Source organism: Colobus angolensis, unplaced genomic scaffold (assembly GCF_000951035.1).
Source record: "Colobus angolensis palliatus isolate OR3802 unplaced genomic scaffold, Cang.pa_1.0 Scaffold230, whole genome shotgun sequence".
NCBI classification, from domain to species: Eukaryota; Metazoa; Chordata; class Mammalia; order Primates; family Cercopithecidae; genus Colobus; species Colobus angolensis.
In genome coordinates, this window is record NW_012115489.1 from 4544887 (window position 1) to 4564223 (window position 19337).

General features: G+C 36.8%; 1 protein-coding gene across 2 annotated transcripts in view; it reads right to left on the reverse strand.

Moving 5' to 3' along the window:
* RICTOR (RPTOR independent companion of MTOR, complex 2) overlaps positions 1-17277 on the reverse strand; it is an 80474-nt gene extending 63197 nt beyond the window's left edge. For both annotated transcript variants that reach the window (XM_011944395.1, XM_011944394.1), the window contains exon 1: positions 17182-17277. In XM_011944395.1, coding sequence (XP_011799785.1) covers positions 17182-17217 — 36 coding nt within the window. In that variant the 5' untranslated portion in view covers positions 17218-17277. The remainder of the gene's footprint in view (positions 1-17181) is intronic.
* Between the last annotated feature and the right edge of the window lie 2060 nt (positions 17278-19337).

A 19337-nucleotide genomic window follows, 5' to 3' on the forward strand; every position in this document is an offset into this window, starting at 1 on the left:
AAGTTTAGGTTAGCTGCTATTTTCCTCCAACAGTTTCAAGATGGCTTCCATTGTTTCAGTTGTGAAGTCTGCCATCAGAGTTATTGCTGACTCTTTTGAAAGTCATGTCATTTATTTCTCAGACTCTTTTTTTTTTTTTTTGAGACGGAGTCTCACTCTGTCACCCAAGCTGGAGTGCAGTGGCGCGATCTGAGCTCACTGCAACCTCTGCCTCCCAGGTTCAAGCGATTCTCCTGCCTCAGCTTTCAGAGTAGCTGGGATTACAGGTGTCCGCCACCACCCCCGGCTAATTTTTGTATTTTTAGTACAGACGGAGTTTCTCCATGTTGGCCAGGCTGGTCTTGAACTCCTGACCTTAGGTGACCTGCCTGCCTAAGCCTCCCAAAGTGCTGGGACTACAGGCGTGAGCCACCGCACTGGGCCTCTCAGACTCCTTTTTTTTTTAAGATGGAGTTTCGCTCTTGTTGCCCAGACTGGAGTGCAATGGCGCAATCTCGGCTCACCGCACCCTCCGCCTACCACAACCTCCATCTCCCTCGTTCAAGCGATTCTCCTGCCTCAGCCTCCCTAGTAGCTGGGATTACAGACGTACCACCAAGCCTGGCTAATTTTGTATTTTTAGTAGAGATGGGGTTTCTCCATGTTGGTCAGTCTGGTCTTGAACTCCCGACCTCAGGTGATCGGCCCGCCTTGGCCTCCCAAAGTGCTGGCATTAAGGGCATGAGTCACAGCACCCAGCCTCTGACTCTTTTTAAGACATCTTTCCTTAGCTTTGGTTTCCAGCAATCTTATTACAGTGTTTCTAGGTGTGGTTTCCTTTGTAGCTATTCTGCTTAGGGTAAACAAAACTTCCTAAATCTCTGGGTTGATCTATTTCTGCAGTTTTGAAAAATTCTATACAATATATTTTCAAAACTACTTCTGTCCAAACTCTCCTTCTGGTAATTCAATTAAATGTATGCCAGATCTTTTCATGTGTATCACAAATCTGTAAATCCTCTTTTGTTTTTTTCCATTTTCTTTTATCTCAATGCTTCAGTTGAATATTTTCTATAACCTGTTTTCTGATGTGTCTAATCTTCTATTACATGTATCTAATGAATTTTTAAATTTAGATACTGTATTATTCTCTTCTTGAATTTCCATTTAATCTTTTTAGTCATTCCAATGTGCTAATGAAATTCTTCATTTCACATCAATTTCTTCCATACATCCTCTATGTTCATGACATAGTTGTTACTGAAAGTAGGTTTCATCTAACACACCTGAATGATGTGGATCATCTCTGGATCCGTTATTAGCTGTTTTCCCTTTTAGTCACGTAATCCTGTCCTTTGGTGGCTCCTTAATCTTTGATTGTATCTAAAAACTTGCAAAGATTTGATGGTGTTATCTGTCTCCACAGAAGGTTCAGCCTTCTTTCTGTTAAGCCACTAGATGGTGGTGAGTCCACATTAGGGGGTTGTCCTGGTAAGACCAGGCCTACCTCTGCTTTTTCCTTGCCACCTGAAGTTTCAACTGAAAGCCTATTGTTAAGAAACCTCGTCCAAGGCAGATGAAAAATTTAATTTTTGTTTTGCAAACTCCATTCCTGATTTTCAAAGATTTTCCACTTAGGCTTTAAGTTTCTTATCCCAGGTAGCCCCAGGATTAAACAAATGAATTGAGGGGAGAATCTCCTCATGCTTGATGCACCTAGGACTCCACCAAAACCTCTGTGCTGTTTTCTTTGTCTTTCAGCAACAGTATTCCTGGGCCTAACGCTTGGATCCTGTTTCCTGCCCACACTTAACATCAGCAAGTGTCCCCTGGGAAAAAGTTGTTGAAGCAGCTTACTTGTACAAGATTCTCCCTTTTCTGAAAGGTTGGCATCTGCACTTATTGTTGCCCGAGCAGCTGCCTGCTGCCTTCAAACAGGTTTTCCTAGTTTTCATTGAGAGCGGTGGTCTAATACTAGCTATATGGATCCCACCTGGATGAATATATGCCTGTTTAATCTAGGTATGAGTTTGGAGAATTGACTTTTACCTAAAAGTTATGTATAATATCCTTAATTGATTTATTGGGGCTAACTGAAATGGATTAAAGAGAAGATAAATCATGTATTTAACACTGAAGACCAAGAAGGGTCTCCGAAGTGCTAATATTCTTTCTCAGTATGAAGTTATAAACACTGTAACCATACAGTATAAAGCAACCAAAGTGATCAACATATCACATCATATCTATGAGAAGAATGGACCCTAAGAAAAAGTTGATCATAGAAGTTTACTACCCTGTTGGTAGGATAACTATAAAAATTTCCTGTCCAATTTTTTCTTTACAGGAAAAAAGGGGAGGGGAGGAGGTCCCAAATAGAATAGGATAGGAGACAGGACCAGAATAGCTGCTATCAGATATTGCAACACTGCTGATATTACAATACTGGCATTCCTTAAAATTTTGATATGATGAATAAAGAGGCTTCAGACTTTCAAAGAGTATAAATAATGTTTTTCTTTTGTTTTTACTGTCTTGTACAGTATTGCAAGTAGTTATAAATTTAAAAGAATGCATTTTTATACATACACATTTAAAACAATAACATAAAAATTTCTAAGTTTTGAGATAAAACTTCTATACCTCTAAAAAACCAACCATATACCTAAAATTAAAAGTGACATAATGTGTTAGTAAAAAATATTTGCAACAAGTACGGTAAGAAAAAGGTTAAGGCACTGTATGTAGTTTGCTAGGGCTACTATAACATATATCACAGACTGGGTGGCTTAAACAACAGAAATTTACTTTTTCATAACTCCGGAGGCCAGAAGTCTAAGATCAAGGTGTTGGCAGGGTTGTTTTTTTCAAAGTCTCTCTCCTTGCCTTACATATGACTATTTTTTATATCTTCCTATGTGTATGTCTGTCTCCTAATCTACACTTTTTTAAGAGGTTATACTGGATTAGGCCCACCCACCCATATGACCGCATTTTTCCTTAATTATCTTTTTCAAAGGCCCTATCTCCAAATACAGTCACATTCTGAGGTACTGGAGGTTAGAAATTCAACACAAATTTTGACGAGACACAATTCAGCTCATAGCATTCCATCTTCACCTAGCAAACTAATACAGATCCTTATAATGTAAAAGGTTGAAACAAATTGAGGAGAGACTTCTCAGGACCCCAAAGAAGGACAGGCAAAGAAAATGTACAAGAAATTTACTGAAGAAATATAATTGACAAATAAATATGACATATATTCATTTATCCTAAAACCCAAATCAAATGAATTGCAAAGTTCTACTTAAAACTCACAAAAGGCCGGGCGCGGTGGCTCAAGCCTGTAATCCCAGCACTTTGGGAGGCCGAGACGGGCGGATCACGAGGTCAGGAGATCGAGACCATCCTGGCTAACACGGTGAAACCCCGTCTCTACTAAAAAATACAAAAAACTAGCTGGGCGAGGTGGCGGGCGCCTGTAGTCCCAGCTACACGGGAGGCTGAGGCAGGAGAATGGCGTAAACCTGGGAGGCAGAGCTTGCAGTGAGCTGAGATCCGGCCACTGCACTCCAGCCCGGGCGACAGAGCGAGACTCCGCCTCAAAAAAAAAAAAAAAAAAAAAAAAAAACCTCACAAAAATGGCAAAATATTGTTTTAAATATTATTGTATAACATTATTTTATTATTGTAAATATTTCAAAAAATAGTTTAAAATATTGTATATTACTATAATATTGTTTTTAGATATATTGCAAAATATTATTTTAAATATTATTATATATTGGTAATGGGATTGAAAACTGAAAATATCTTATAAACTAAATTGGAAAGATGCACTAAGATCAAGATACACTTTTGGAGATTTATGTATTTTAAATTATTTAATATAAAGTAGGTTGAAGTATAAGATGCTTATGACATTATTTACAACATCAAAGAAACGGAAATAAAATGTTTGTAAAGGAGGAACTTTATGAGGCCATTAAAATAATATATAATAAGAAAAAATATGCATAATCTATTGCTAAGTAGGGGAAAAGATTCCGTAAGATACATTTCTTAAAGACACACTTTAAAAAAAAGTGTATACATTAAAATTTAACACCAAAAATTTTTTAACAAAAAAGAAAGTAGAATCACAGATAATTTATTCTCCTCTGCATTTTTGTGTATTTTATAAATGTTCACAATTAAACATGTATCACACCATGTAGGAATAGTTTTATATATAGTAGTGATGAATATACACAGAAGTAACAATTATTGACTGTTAATCTTCTCAACCCTAGTAGTATTTCTGTACATGAAAACAACTGAGGCTTAGAGAGGTTAATATGACTTCCTAAGGCCACAAAGGTAATTAAGTGGTAAAGCTGGAAATCAGATCAAACCAGTGTGAGGCCAGAGTCCACTGTGAAAAATATTACTACAATTTTATATTGAAATTATCTACACAGGGTTGGGGATTAGGGGAAGTAAAAAAACAACTGAATATTACCATCTTATTTCATTTCTCCAGCCTCAAATGTGGCATCAAGAGTCTGGAGAACTGCACCCTGGCTATATATATACACAAAACAAATAAGAAAATTTAACTATTGTTTTCTCCAGAACTGCTAACTAAAAATATACCATAAAAAAACTGCCCATTTCAAAGAATTAAAACATAAACAACTGCACTTTCACTACTTAAAATAAATTATTATTTTTAAAGAGTTCTCACATATTTCAGAATACTAGCATTATCACTATGTGGTACCATACATGAATAAGAAAGAAAACTATGATCACTAGCTATGATTACTTCATCCTTGGGAATATCCAAATATAAATATAGAAAAATTAAGGTTAGAATTTGTTTATATCAACATACAAAATATTGTGCTTTTAAACTGGGAAAAAATGTCACTTTCTTAAATTGTAATTTACACATATCAACTCAACTGCTTAAAAAGGCTGTATTTCCATTCTTCTGCTACAGGAACAGTGAATGTTAATAAAATGAAAGGTTGTAAAATTCTACAAATATACAAAGTCTTGTCCTTTAAAGGGTTGGTTTTTCCTGTAAGTGTGTACTTGACTCTCATTTCCTGCATTATGCTTCTCATACTTGCCAACCTTGTAGAAAACTATAGACTCAGAGAACACAATTTTCAAATTATCTACCTTCTCAAACCAGAAAAATATATGACCATTTACCACTTAACATTTCCTAGAGTTAGCAGTTTTAGTGAAAAAGTTAAACAAAATTCAAAGGTATTATAATCTTAAAAAACAAACATGCACAATTTAAAAAGTGTATAGAGAGGTGTATCATTTTCTGATTATTAACGTTGATGAATTTCAACTGCAAGAAAAATTTTTGAGAAAGATGCTGAATCACCTGGAAACTGGAAAATCATAAATAACTAAAAAGAACAATTATGGCAGAAACACAGTATATTTGTTATTAATTAGTGCCTATTTTCCAGAGATAGTAAATGGAATTCAACAATGGTTAAATTTTAACCATTTAACCATTCAATAATGGTTAATGCTTTCAGGTTGTTTCCAGGATTGTATAAGAGGACTTTAATCAGTCTTTTTTTTTTTTTTTTTTTTTTTTTTGAGATGGAGTCTCGCTCTGTCGTCCAGGCTGGAGTGCAGTGGCCGGATCTCAGCTCACTGCAAGCTCCGCCTCCCGGGTTCACACCATTCTCCTGCCTCAGCCTCCTGAGTAGCTGGGACTACAGGCGCCCGCCACCACGCCCGGCTAGTTTTTTGTATTTTTTAGTAGAGACGGGGTTTCACCGTGTTAGCCAGGATGGTCTCGATCTCCTGACCTCATGATTCGCCCGCCTCGGCCTCCCAAAGTGCTGGGATTACAGGCTTGAGCCACCGCGCCCGGCCATCAGTCTTAAATGAAAAACCTTTTGAATCAGAATTATCCCAAGCAGTGATTAAACTTTCTATGTGTAACTAAATTCACATATATATTGGGAATAAGAAAGAAGATAGTAATAGAATTCTAAATTTTGGATTATCAAAGAAATATACTTTTACTGTTAATCACTAAGAGTTCACATATAAATCTCAAAATATTATAAGAATGACTTTGATACAAATTTCTTGTGACGACTACCTTACTAGTTATCTCCTAATTTAAATAACCAAACTCTAAAGTACACATTAATCTCTTTAGCTCTTTCTGTACGTGATATGGTTTGGCTCTGTGTCCCCACCAAAATCTCACCTTGAATTCTAATAATCCTCACGTGTCAAGGGCAGGACCAGGTGGAGATAACTGAATCATGGGGGCGGTTTCCACCATGCTGTTCACATGATAATGAGTTCCGTCTATGACCATATCACCCTGAACACACCCAATCTCATCTGACAGTGAGTTCTCACGCTATCTGCTGGTTTTATAAAGGGCTTCCCCCTTTGCTTGGCACTCATTTTTCCCTCCTGCTGCCATGTGAAGAAGGATGTGTTTGATTCCCCTTCCACCACGATTGTTAAGTTCCCTGAGGTCTCCCCAGCCATGCAGAACTGTAAGTCAATTTAATCTCTTTCCTTTATAAACTATCCAATCTCGGGCAGTTCTTTATAGCACTGTGAGAACAGACTAACACAGTAAACTGGTACCACAGAGAGTGAGGCACTGCTGTAAAGATACACGACATGTGGAAGTGACTTTGGAACTGGGTAACAGACAGAGGCTGAAACAGTTTAGAGGGTCAGAAGACAGGAAAACGTGGGAAAGTTTGGAACTTCCTAGAGACTTGCTGAATGGCTTTGATCAAATTGCTGATAGTAATATGAACAATGAAGTCCAGGCTAAGATGGTCTGAGATGGAGATGATGAACTTGTTGGGAAGTGGAATAAAGGTGATTCTTGCTATGCTTTAACAAAGAGACTTCCAGCATTTTGCCCCTGCACTAGAGCTCTGTGAACTTTGAACTTGAGAGAAATGATTTAGGGTATCTGGCGGAAAAAAATTCTAAGCAGCAAAGCATTCAAGAAGTAACTTGGTTGCTCTATAAAGCATCCAGTTTTATATATTCACAAAGATACAATTTGGAATTGGAACTTACGTTTAAAAGTGAAGCAAAGCACAAAAGTTTGGAAACTTTGCAGCCTGATGACGCAACAGAAAAGAAAAACCCATTTTCTGAGAAGAAATTCAAGCTGGCCACAGAAATTTGCATAAGTAACAAGGATCTGAATGTTAGTTATCAAGACAATAGGGAAAATGTCTCCAAGGCATGTCAGAGAGCTTCATGGCAGCCCCTCCCATCACAGACCCAGAGGCCTAGGGGGAAAAAGTGGTTTCCTGGTCAGGGCCCAGGGACTTGCTGCTTTGTGTAGTCTTTCGTGCCCTGTATCCCAGCCGCAGCTAAAAGAGGCAACATAGAGCTCAGGCAGTTGCTTCAGATGGTGCAAGCCCCAAGCCTTGGCGATTTACACATGGTGTTGGGCCTGTGGGTGCACAGAAGTCAAGAACTGAGGTTTGGGAACCACCCTCTAGATTTCAGATGGTGTATGAAAATGCATGGATGTCTACGCAGAAGTGTGCTGCAGGGGTGGAGGCCTCATGGAGAACCTCTGCCTAGGACACTGCGGAAGGGAAATGTGGGGTTGGAGCTCCCACACAGAGTCCACACTGGGGTACTGCCTAGTAGAGCTGTGAGAAGAGGGCCACTATCCTCCAGACCCCAGAATGGGAGATCCACCGACAGTTTGCACTGTGCACCTGGAAAAGCCACAGGCACTCAATTCTAGCCCACGAAAGCAGACAGAAGGGGGTGCTGTATCCTGCAAAGCGACAGAGGCAGAGCTGCCCAACGCTGTGGGAGCTCACTTACATCAGCGTGACCTGGATGTGAGACATGGAGTCAAAGGAGATCATTCTGGAACTTGAAAATTTAATGACTGCCCTATTGAGTTTTGCACTTGCATGGGGCCTGTAGTAGTTCTTTCGTTTTGGCCAACTTCTCCCCTTTGGAATGGGTGTATTTACCCAATGCCTGTACCCTCACTGTATCTAGGATGTAACTAACTTGCTTTTGATTTAACAGATTCATAGGCAGAAGGGACTTGCCTTGCCTCCAATGAAACTTTGGACTTGGACTTTTGGGTTAATGCTGGAATGAGTTAAGACTTTGGGGAACTGCTGAAAGGGCATGTTTGTGTTTTGAAATGTGAGGACATGAGACTTGGGAGGGGCCAGGGCAGAATTAAAAGGTTTGGCTCTGTGTTCCCATCCAAATCTCACCTTGAATTGTAATAATCCTCATGTGTCAAGGGTGGAACCAGGTGAAAAATACTTGAATCATGTGGTCATTTCCTACATGCTATTCTCATGATAGTGAGTGAGTTCTCATGAGAGCTGAGAGAACTCACTATCACTGCTTTTATAAGGGACTTCCCCTTAAAAAATCCCCTGAGAGAACTCACTATCAGTGGTTTTATAAGGAGCTTCCTTCCCCCTTCACTCAGAACTCATTTATCTCTCCTGCCACCATGTGAAGGAGGACACGTTTGCTTCCCTTTGCACCATGATTATAAGTTTCCTTAGGTCTCCCCAGCCTTGTGGAACTGTGAGTCAATTAAACATTTTTCCTTTATAAATTACCCAGTCTCGGGCAGTTCTTTACAGCAGTGTGAGAATGGACTAATATACTATGAAAGACACAAGAAGAAATAGAAGAACACAGAGTGAGTTAAAACATGGGCATCCTGTGAAGCCTCTACTAATAATCGAGTTGCTAATTAATCTTCAACCATTAGGTAGCAGTTTCGTCACTATTATTTTAGCCATTACTGGTGACATCCTATCTCCTATATTAATGTAAGTCATTAAAATGTAATTCTGTCTACCCTATTTCATAGGCTTGTTATTATATATTACGAACAAATCATTGACTATGTTTAGAAATTGTTAAAGACATTACAAAATGTAAGAATTAGCGTTAACAGTCACATAAAATGCTAAATTATTAGACACCACACTTTTCATTGGGTTTGGCACTTCCCGTGCCATCTATGCATTTTTTTAATTGGCTATCGGTCACAATGCCTAGCTAAACATGACCAAATAACATCAGAGTTCATATACAAAGATGTTAAGAGAGGGTACTCTCTGCTTTTGAAGACTAGAAGTATTAAGGATGATGTATCTTGTCTTAGTCCTATGGAAAGTGTTTACCTGAGAACGAAGACAACCTGAAAGAAAATAGGAATGAAAAACAGAGTGGCAGCATGTAACTGACAGTGTTTCAACCCCTGGGTTGTCTTGTCTGAAATTAGGATCCAACATTTGATATTCCTAATTATGTACACAAGTAACTTCTTTATATTTTAGCTCAGATGAATTAAGTTTCCTGAATTTGTTACTTATAATCAAGTTAAACATTCAGTATCTTAAGTCCACAATTATTTTATGAGTATAACATGTTAAACTTAACATTTTTATACAAGCAAAACAAATACTATTATACAAATCTTATTTTAAGATGGGTTAAATAATGTCACTGGTTTGCCTACTAAAATCCACATCCATCCTCAGTTAAATCAATCTGTTATTTGTTATAATAAATCTATATGACTTTCTTACACAAATACTAAAACATTCAAAAAGGGCTATAAATAATTATATTCTAACAAAGATTACAACAGAACTGTAAATTATCTCCAAGTATTAAAAATTTGTCTATGTTTATTAAAATGATCACATTTTTAAAAATGTAATGACTAGTTAAAAACTAAGTAGTTCTAAATGCTACTCCCATTTTACTTGTATTACTTTGAAGGTTAAATAGTTCTTCCAAATAAGCAAAAGAAATAACAACCCTAATTTTAAAAAATGTTATCTCACATATTAGAATTCCATGGCAGTCTTTCACATGGCAATTTAGACACAAACACACACACACACAGCTACAAAAAAAAGTAGATTGATACGTATAGAAAAGGAAAGCATCCTATGATATACTGGGATGTGGAAAGCAGCAAACTGCAAGTCAATATATGTATACATACACAGATATATATACACACATATACATTTATATACACATATATCACATTCTCATTTAAAAAATACCTTTTTGCATATACATCTACAGTCATGCACTGCATAATGACTTTTCAGTCAATGATGGATCACATGCACGACTATGGTACCATAAGATTATAATACTATATTTTTACTGTATCTTTTCTATGTTTAGACACTTACCATTATGTTACAACTGCCTACAGTATTCAGTACAGTAATATGCTTTACAGGTTCACAGCCTAAGAGCAACAGACTATACCATATAGCCCGGACATGTAGTACACTACACCATCAATGATTGTGTAAGTACATTCTATGATGTTCACAAAACTATGAAATCACCTAACGATACACTCCTTGAACATATCCTGGGTAATAATGGTAAATAAATGATGTATAACTGTATAATAAATGGCAAATAAACTGAGCACAATAGTAAACTCTTCATTTTGTTTAGTTCATTTAAATATCACAATTCCCAAGAAAATACACACACACATTTATATTTATAATTATACCAGAAAAGGATAAATACTTTCTAGTGGTTACCGCTGGAGAGTGGTATTTCTGTCAGAACAGGGAGGTGGGTGGGAAGGGTATGAAAGGGAAGAGTTTCACTTTTTATCATATATTCTTCTGTACCATTTTAATTTTTTTATACTCAGCTTATACCTTAAAGTTTTTAAAAGGCAGAACAAAATAAATATTCCTTTAAAGCTTCTTTTAATGTAAATATATGAGATTAAGTATAGGAAAAGAGAACTTTTAAGATACGAAAGAGTTGAAATATTTTCATCTTTAAAAAGCAGGTCTTTAGATTATGAGCATGTTGTCAGTTTTAAAAATAGAATACTCATATTATATTCATCAGCAGTCTGTTATACACATTACTTTATCCAGTGAGATGATGTCAGAAGGCAAGCATGGGTGTGTGACATTCACATCGTTAAAGGATCACATCACTAGCTCCTTTTCTTTATACCTTAAAAGGAGGTTTAGTTTTGAAGCTGAAGTTCACCCTATACAACATTTTAATGTCACTGTTCTAGTAAGATAAATTAATCCTAACAGGCTTATACTTAATAACAAAACAAATGCCAGTAAAAACAAAAACTCATATTTAAAATGCATCATCTTCCCCATCTAATACCATTAATTAAACACATATTATGTGACACACTTTGGAGTAGAGAGGGATATGAGGGTGGAAAAATAAACACTATGTATTTTTTTGTGTTTGAGAAACTCGGTTTAATAACAGAGCAACCCACAATAAATAATAAAACAGATAAAATTTAGTAGGCATATCTATCAACTAAATGGAAACACAGAAGAGGGTGGCAAACAAACTCCACTAGTCCTGATATCATAATTATTTTTCTTATTTTCTTATTCTATAGAGCTATTCTTAGAAATTTCTGAGAATTCCTAAATTTCACTCAATAAGCAAACGAATGAATTTGCAGGTTTTATAGGAATACTAGTTACCTAAATATTTATAAACTCAGGTCTCTAACAAATGGAATTCAAGACACAGTACAATTAAATTCAGTGTTTATTTTGTGCTGCATATTTGAATAAATTTTATAATAAAATCTACACACACATTTATTTACAGAAATGGTCCTTAATGGGGGGCAATTTTGTCTCCCAGGGAACATTTGGCAATATCTGGAGACATTTCTGCTTGTCACAACTGGTTTGGGGCGGGGGTGCTACTGGCATCTAGTGGGTAGAGGCCAGGGACAATGCTGAACACCCTAACATACACACAGCAGCTTCTCAAAACAAGTAATAATCTGGCTCAATTTGTTAGTAACGCCGGCATTGAAGAACCCTGATTTACAGTAATAGTTTACCAATTGACAACTCAAACTATTAAGCAGACTCACCATCTTATAGTCAGCTAAAAAACTAGAGAGGTGACAAAAAGAACAAAAAAACACAAAAACCAAACATGAGGTTGAATCAAGGCACCGCCTATTACAGAGCACATATTATTTGCCAGGCACTAGACTGAGATCTTGCCTCTACAGAAAGCAAGATTACCTCTGAGTAAAGAAATCTGCCTAAGATTGCCCTGACAGTTAATCACAGTTGTGCTGCAAGTCTCCATCTGTTTGATCTAAAGCTCAAGCTTTTCCCAGCACATCACTAAGCAGTCAAAATAGATTTTATCAAGTCCAAAGTTCATGGACTCTATTCAGAGGACAGCCTCTAAGATTGTGACTCAGGGCGTACTCACTCTTAGAACAAATTCTAGTAAGTTTGGCTATCAGGATTTTAAAATCATAGCAACATAGCAAAGAAAGGGGCTGCTGCAAAGCTTGCACCAAGGCCAGAGGGATATATGAAAATCATTTTTTAAAGGATATGGTAAAACAAAAAACAAACAAGACTATAAAAAGTACAAAAGTTTAGAGCCTCCATTACAGAGATGTATCACTGCATACTCTACAGTGGTACAACAGAGAAAAGGAAGGACAGAAAAGGAAGAACAGAAAAGGGGGCGAAGGGACTGAGAAAAGATGGAGGACGAGAAAGGTGACAAGGAAGGGTGAAGAAAGAAGAGTGAGAAGATGAAGAAGGGAAAAAGGAAGAAGTAGAGAAGGGATGAGAAGGAGTAAAGGCAGAAGAGAGTAGGGGAGCACAAATCAAGAAAGAGAGAGGAGGTGGAGTGAATAACTTAGCGAAATACTGTGGGGGAAATTTAGACCGACAGAAAACAAGGAAACTGGAGAGAGAAGAATAAAGAAAAAAGGGAAACTAATCCTAATGCAAGAGAATCTGGGACCCAGACAGAAATAAATGAGAAGGGAGAATAAGAGGTGTTCAACAGATTCCTAGAAATGAAGGCTTTTAAGCCACTCCTGTTCCAAAAAGCTGTGTATCTTCACTGTCCAATGTGGTTACTAGCTACTAGTCGCAAGTGGCTATAAGCACTGGAAATGTGGCTAGTCTTATAAACTTGCTTTCAAAATTTTAGTATGAAAAAACAGTAAAATAACATTTAATAATGTTTTATACTAATTACATCAAATGATAATGTTTTAGATATACTGGCTTAATAAAAATATTAAAAATTAATGTCATGTTTCTTTTTACTGTTTTAGTGTGGCTACTAGGAAATTTAAAATTACATATGTGGCTCACATTATATTTCTATTAGGCAACACTATTCTAGATTTTTAAGATTGCTGTAGGACCCATGCTGGTAACAAAGTAAAATAACAGGAATTACTGCCATTTTTACCTCCATCCCCAACTTTCAGAATCCTAGTTGGCAAGAGATGTGGAACTATATATCAAGGTGTCCAAACTTGGTTATAACAGCAATCATAATTGTGAACAGGACACAGACCTCTATTATAATTGTTTTAAATGGTTAAAACTAAGCAACTGAGGCTTATTTGAATTAAGTGAAGATTGATGAAATAAAATTGTAAAATTTAATAAAAGACAATGAAACTAAAAGATGCATTTTGCAACCTTGGAACAATGCTGGAGTCTTAAAGATGTGACATTATCTCACCACCATGTTGAAGAAAGATGTTTGAAGATTTTCATTACATTCACTCACACTACAAAATTCAAAAACATATTTCTGAAAGCCCATTCTCCAGTACCTATTCAATATTTTTAAAAGTTTTTTTTTAAAAAATGACTTTCTCATCCCTCATATAAAATCATTTTCTCATCTCTTATATATTAAAAAAGAGCCAGAATATTTTAAAACTTCACTAAGGAAAAATAAATGTCTATGTGCTCACTTCCCTAGTTATAGAAAAAAACTCACCCTATATTTATTGCACTATAGTACATAAAAAAATTGTATTCCACAGTGACTATATTCTCATCCCCTTCTATTTCTATGAAATAAAAATCAAATCCAAGTCACAGTTCAATTACTTAAAGAATATTTGGAAGGATTAAAACAGTACAGCTCAAACTTGAATGTACACATATATTTGCCTGAGACTCTTTACTGAACTGTAGATCCTGATTTAGTAGGTCTGGGGTGGGGCTAAAATAGCACATTTCAAACAAGCTTCGAGGCAATACCAATACTGATGAACTGTGGATATTTTCAGTAGCAAAGGGTTAAAACATAAAATAATTCTTTCATCAAAAACAATTTATATTTGATATACTAAAAGGTGGGGGGAACATTATCCCAAAGACCCATTCTGTTTTCTATTTTAGGGTATCTCCCAAAATAGCAGGCATTTCAGTGTTTGCATGAATTGGCTGTCCAGCATTACAAGGCTGAGAAATATACCAATCCACTCATCAAACTCAAGAATTCTGGGATGCTATTAGAGATCAAATCAATGTTTATTTGGGACCAGGGCCCCTACAATTTGGGCTCTAATTTAGATCCAAATAATGGGGATGCAACATCAGGAAAAGAGAAAGTTATAATATAGTTCTTTGGGTTTATGGCTATATTTATTAAATCTGGCACACATATGTAGTTAAATATGAATACTTACAAGCATACTTCATTTTATTGAGCTTCACAGATGCTGCGTTTTTTACACATTGAAGGTTTGTGGCAAACCTGCATCAAGCAAGTTCATTGGTGCCATTTTTCCAAACGCACGAGCTCACTTTGTGCATCTGTCACATTTTGGCAATTCTTACAATACTAAAAATGTTTTCATTATTATTACTATCTGGATCTATGCTCAGTGATCCTCAATGTAACTATTATCATTGTTTTGGGGCAAGATGAACTGGACCCATATAGGACGATGAACTTAATAAATACGTGTTCCAACTGCTCCACCAACTGGCTGTTCCTGTCTCTCCCTCTCTCCTTGGGCCTATTTCCTCAGACACAATACTTAGTAAAATTGGGCAAATTAATAACACTACAATGGCCTCTAAGTGTTCAAGTAAAAAGGAGAGTCAACCATCTCTCACTTTAAATCACAAGTTAAAGATTGAGCTTAGTGAAGAAAGTCCAGAGAGGCCTCTTGTGACAAATAGGTAGCCAAGTTGTGAATGCAAAGGAAAAGTTCTTGAAGAAAATTAAAAGTACTACTCCAATGAACACACAAATAATATGAAGGCAAAACAGACTTACTGCTGATAGAAAGTTTAGTGGTCCAGATAGAAGGTTAAACTGGCTACCAACATTCCTTTAAACTAAAGCCTAACCCAGAGCAAGCAAGGCCCTAACTCTCTTAAATGTTATGAAGGCTGACAGAGGTGAGGAAGCTGCAGAAGAAAAGTGTGAATGGTTCATGAGGTTAAAGGAAAGAACCCATCCCCATAACATAAAATGGCAAGGTAAAGCAGTAGGTGCTGATACAAAAGCTGCAACAAGTTATTCAGCAGACACAGCTAAGATCACTGACCAAGGTAGCTATACTAAACAACAGATTTTCAATGCAGATGAAACAATCTTCAACTGGAAGAAGATGCCATCGAGAAGTTTCATAGCTAAAGAGAAGTCAATGTCTGGCTTCAAAGCTTTAAAAGACAGGCTGACTCATGTCTGGGGCTAATGCAGCTTGTGACTTTATATTGAACCTAATGATCATTTACTATTCTGAAAATCCTAGAGATCTTAAGAATTACACTAAAGCTGCTTTGTCTGTGCTTTACAAATGGAACAAGGCCTGGATGACAGCACATCTGTTTACAGCATGGTTTACTAAGTATTTTAAACATACTGTTGAGAAAACAGTATTTGCTATTGCTCAGAAAAAAAAAAAGATTTCTTTCAAAATATTACTGCTCATTGACAATGCACCTAGTCACCCAAGAGCTGATAGTCACAAGGAGATTAATGTTGTTTTCATGCTTGCTAACACAACATCCATTCTGCAGCCCATGAATCGGGGAATTGGGGAATAATTTTGATTTTCAAGTCTTATTTTAATGAAATATATTTTGTAACACTACAATAGATAGTAGTAACACACATAGATAGTGATTCCTCTGATGGATCTGGTCAAAGTAAATTGAAAACCTTCTGGAAAGGATTCATCATTCCAGATGCCATTAAGAACGTTCCTGATTCATGGGAGGAAATCAAAATCTCAATACTAACAGGAATTTGGAAGAAGTTTATTCCAATACTCAGGGATGACTTTGAGGCATTCAAGGTGTCAGTGGAAGGAGTCACTGCAGACGTGGGAGAAATAGCAAGAGAACTAGAATTACAGTGGGAGCCTGAAGACGCGACTGAATTGCTGCAATCTCATGAAAAAGCTTTAATGGATAAAGAGTTCCCTCTTATGGATGAGCAAAAACGGGGTTTCATGAAATCTATTCCTGGTGAAGATGCTGTGAACACTGTTGAAATGACAACAAATAATTCAGAATATTACAGAAACTTAGTTGATACGGCAGTGGCAGGGTTTGAGAGGACTAACTCCAATTTTGAAAGAAAAATGCTATCAAACAGCATTGCATGCTACAGAGAAATCTTTCACGAGAGAAACAGTCAATGTGGCAAACTTCATTGCTGTCTTATTTTAAGAAATCACTACAGTCACCTCAACCTTCAGCAACCACTACTCTGATAAGGCAGCAGCCACTGACATTGATGCAAGTTCCTCCACCAACAAAAAAAAATCCCACAATTTGCTGACGGCTCAGATGACTATATTTTTTAATCAGTATTTTTAAATTAAGGTATATACATTTTTTTAAACATAATGCTATTGCACACTTAACGGACTACACTATAGTATAAACATAACTTTTTACACTCACTGGGAAACCAAAAAACTCGTGACTTGCTTTATTACAGCATTCACTTTATTGCAGTGGTTTAGAATCACACCTACAATATCTCCAATGTATGCCTGTACCATATATTATCAAGTAAAATGAGTAGAAGGCAAAAGAAATGCATCCTTATGTGAATAAAAGGTTGAACTGTAAATTTCTCAGTGATTTTATTCTTTTCTGAACCTACCAAATTTTCTATAACAAAGATATAATGATTCCATTACACAAATACATTTTTAAGTTTAAGATACACAGGACAAAATCCATGAGAAGCAGGAAAGAAAAGCATTAATGCTGAGTGAATACACAAGAATTAAAAGAATATTTAATTATGGTCAAGAAATATTTAGTAAGTGTGGTAAGGAACAAAGAATTTTAGATAATAATAAAAATTCAAGTTACTTACCTTAGTAAAGTTATTCAGATGGCCTAGCTTTCTCATATTTGATACTCCTTGCAATCTGGCCACATTTTGGAGAATCTCTCTTAAGTTATCAGAAGGTTCTAGAAGGAAAGACAAGACAATTTAACATAATTTTATGAGTATTTTCCCGCTGAAACAAATAAAACATGCAGTATTAAAACTTCACAACTTTGGCTCTTGGTTTAAAGTGTTACCCTCCACCCCAAATCTATTAATTTAAATGACTTCAAAGTCTCTGTGATGAATCAAATTAACTTCACATCTCTACTCCCCTATACCCATGGTCCAGCTCTGTATCACTGCCTGGAATTACTCAATCACAAAATCTTAAATATTGCTATTATTTGAATGTGTTCCCCCAAAGTTGTGTTGGAAACTTAACCACTAATGCAAAGTGTTGAGAAGTGGGACCTTTAAGAGGTGATTAGGTTATGAAGGTTCTGGCCCCATCAATGGATTGTTGAGGAGGAAGTGGGCTATCATGAGAGTGGGTTTGTTATAAAAGCTTTTGGCTCCCTCTTGCATGTACCACCCCCACCTTGCTTGTGCTCTTGCTCTCACAAGCATGTCTCCCCTCACCCCACCTCCAGTGCTCTCTTAACCTTCCAACATAGGATGACATGGCAAGAAGGCATTTACTAGATAAAGGCCCCTTGACCTCAGACTTCCCTGCCTCCAGAACTGTGAGAAATAAATCTCTGTATTTTATAAATTTCCCAGTCTCAGATACTCTGTTACAGCAGCATAAAACAGACTAAGAAAAATCTCAACATCATAACGTTCAGTTGATAGCTGTTTGATAACAAGGCTACAATGTAGTAAAAGGGACCAAACATACTGTCCCCATTTGAGTAAACCAAAAAATTAGATAAAATATATAGATGGTCCGTGACTTACAACTGTTAGACTTAATTTTTCAACTTTACATGGTGCCAAAGCAATACACATTCAGTAGAAACTATACTTCAAGAACCCATAAAACCACTGTTTTTCAGTATAGTACTCAATATACTGCATGAAATATACATCTTATAATATAGGCTTTGTGTGAGATAGTTTTGCCCAACTATAGGTTAATGTAAGTGTTCTGAGTATACTCAAGGTAGGCTAGGCTAAAGTAAGATGTTTGGTAGGTTAGGCACATTAAATGCATTTTTGACTTAAGACATTTTGCACTTACAATGGATGTATTGGGATGTAACCCCACCAGTGAGCTGTGGAACTTTAAGCTGCTTAACATATGTGTAACTGGAAACCCCAAAGGAAAGAAAGATTGAGGGAACAGAGCAATTACTTGAAGAAATGATGGATAAAGGCCACCCAGCCTGCCCAGGCCTCTTGCAAACATGGCTCCTGTCCCCTGCCAGGTGCTGCCAGTGGTGTTTCTGCTGTCGTACTGCTCTATCCTGTGCAACTAGAAGGCCATCAAAATGCCCTTGCATCAGACCCATGGGGGGAGCTGGAAATTGCTGTTCATTGTTCTGTGTTGCAGCTAAAGGCCTGGATGCCCCAGAGCAGCACCTTCTGAATCATTCACTATTACCTGGTAGCTGGGGGACAGATGGAGGTGGGGTGCAGCCAGGTGGTGGACTATATGGAGGGAGACACAAAACTACTTCTAAGAAATGACACAGGAACCTCTTAACTAACAAAAGCATCAGACAAACTTAACCATGAATGGCCGGAAACCCATTCACCCTCAAGATGCTTTCCTGAGTACCCACTGTGGGATAAACTTGCTGCAACTGAAGGAAGCAGTGTAGTGTCTAGTAATTTGGAGTTTCACCTGGAAGGACCCAAATCCTCGTGAGAGACAGAAAGCACCTAATAAAGTCTTCTTTGCAAAAAAAAGAAAAAAATGATGGATGAAAACTTTCCAAATTTGATGAAAACAATAAACCAGTACAATGCTCAACAAGCCCCAATCATAAGAAACACGCAGAAAACTTTTAGACCTAGGCAGATTATAATCAAATTGCTCAAAACCACTGACAGAGATAATTTTAAGAGTAGCCAGATTAAAAAAAAAAAAAAAAAAAAAAAAGAAGTTACACAGAGAAAAGAAAAGCCAAAAAAAAGATAACAGCGGATTTCTTATCCAAAACAGGACAAAACAGAAGACAGTGAAGCAACATCTT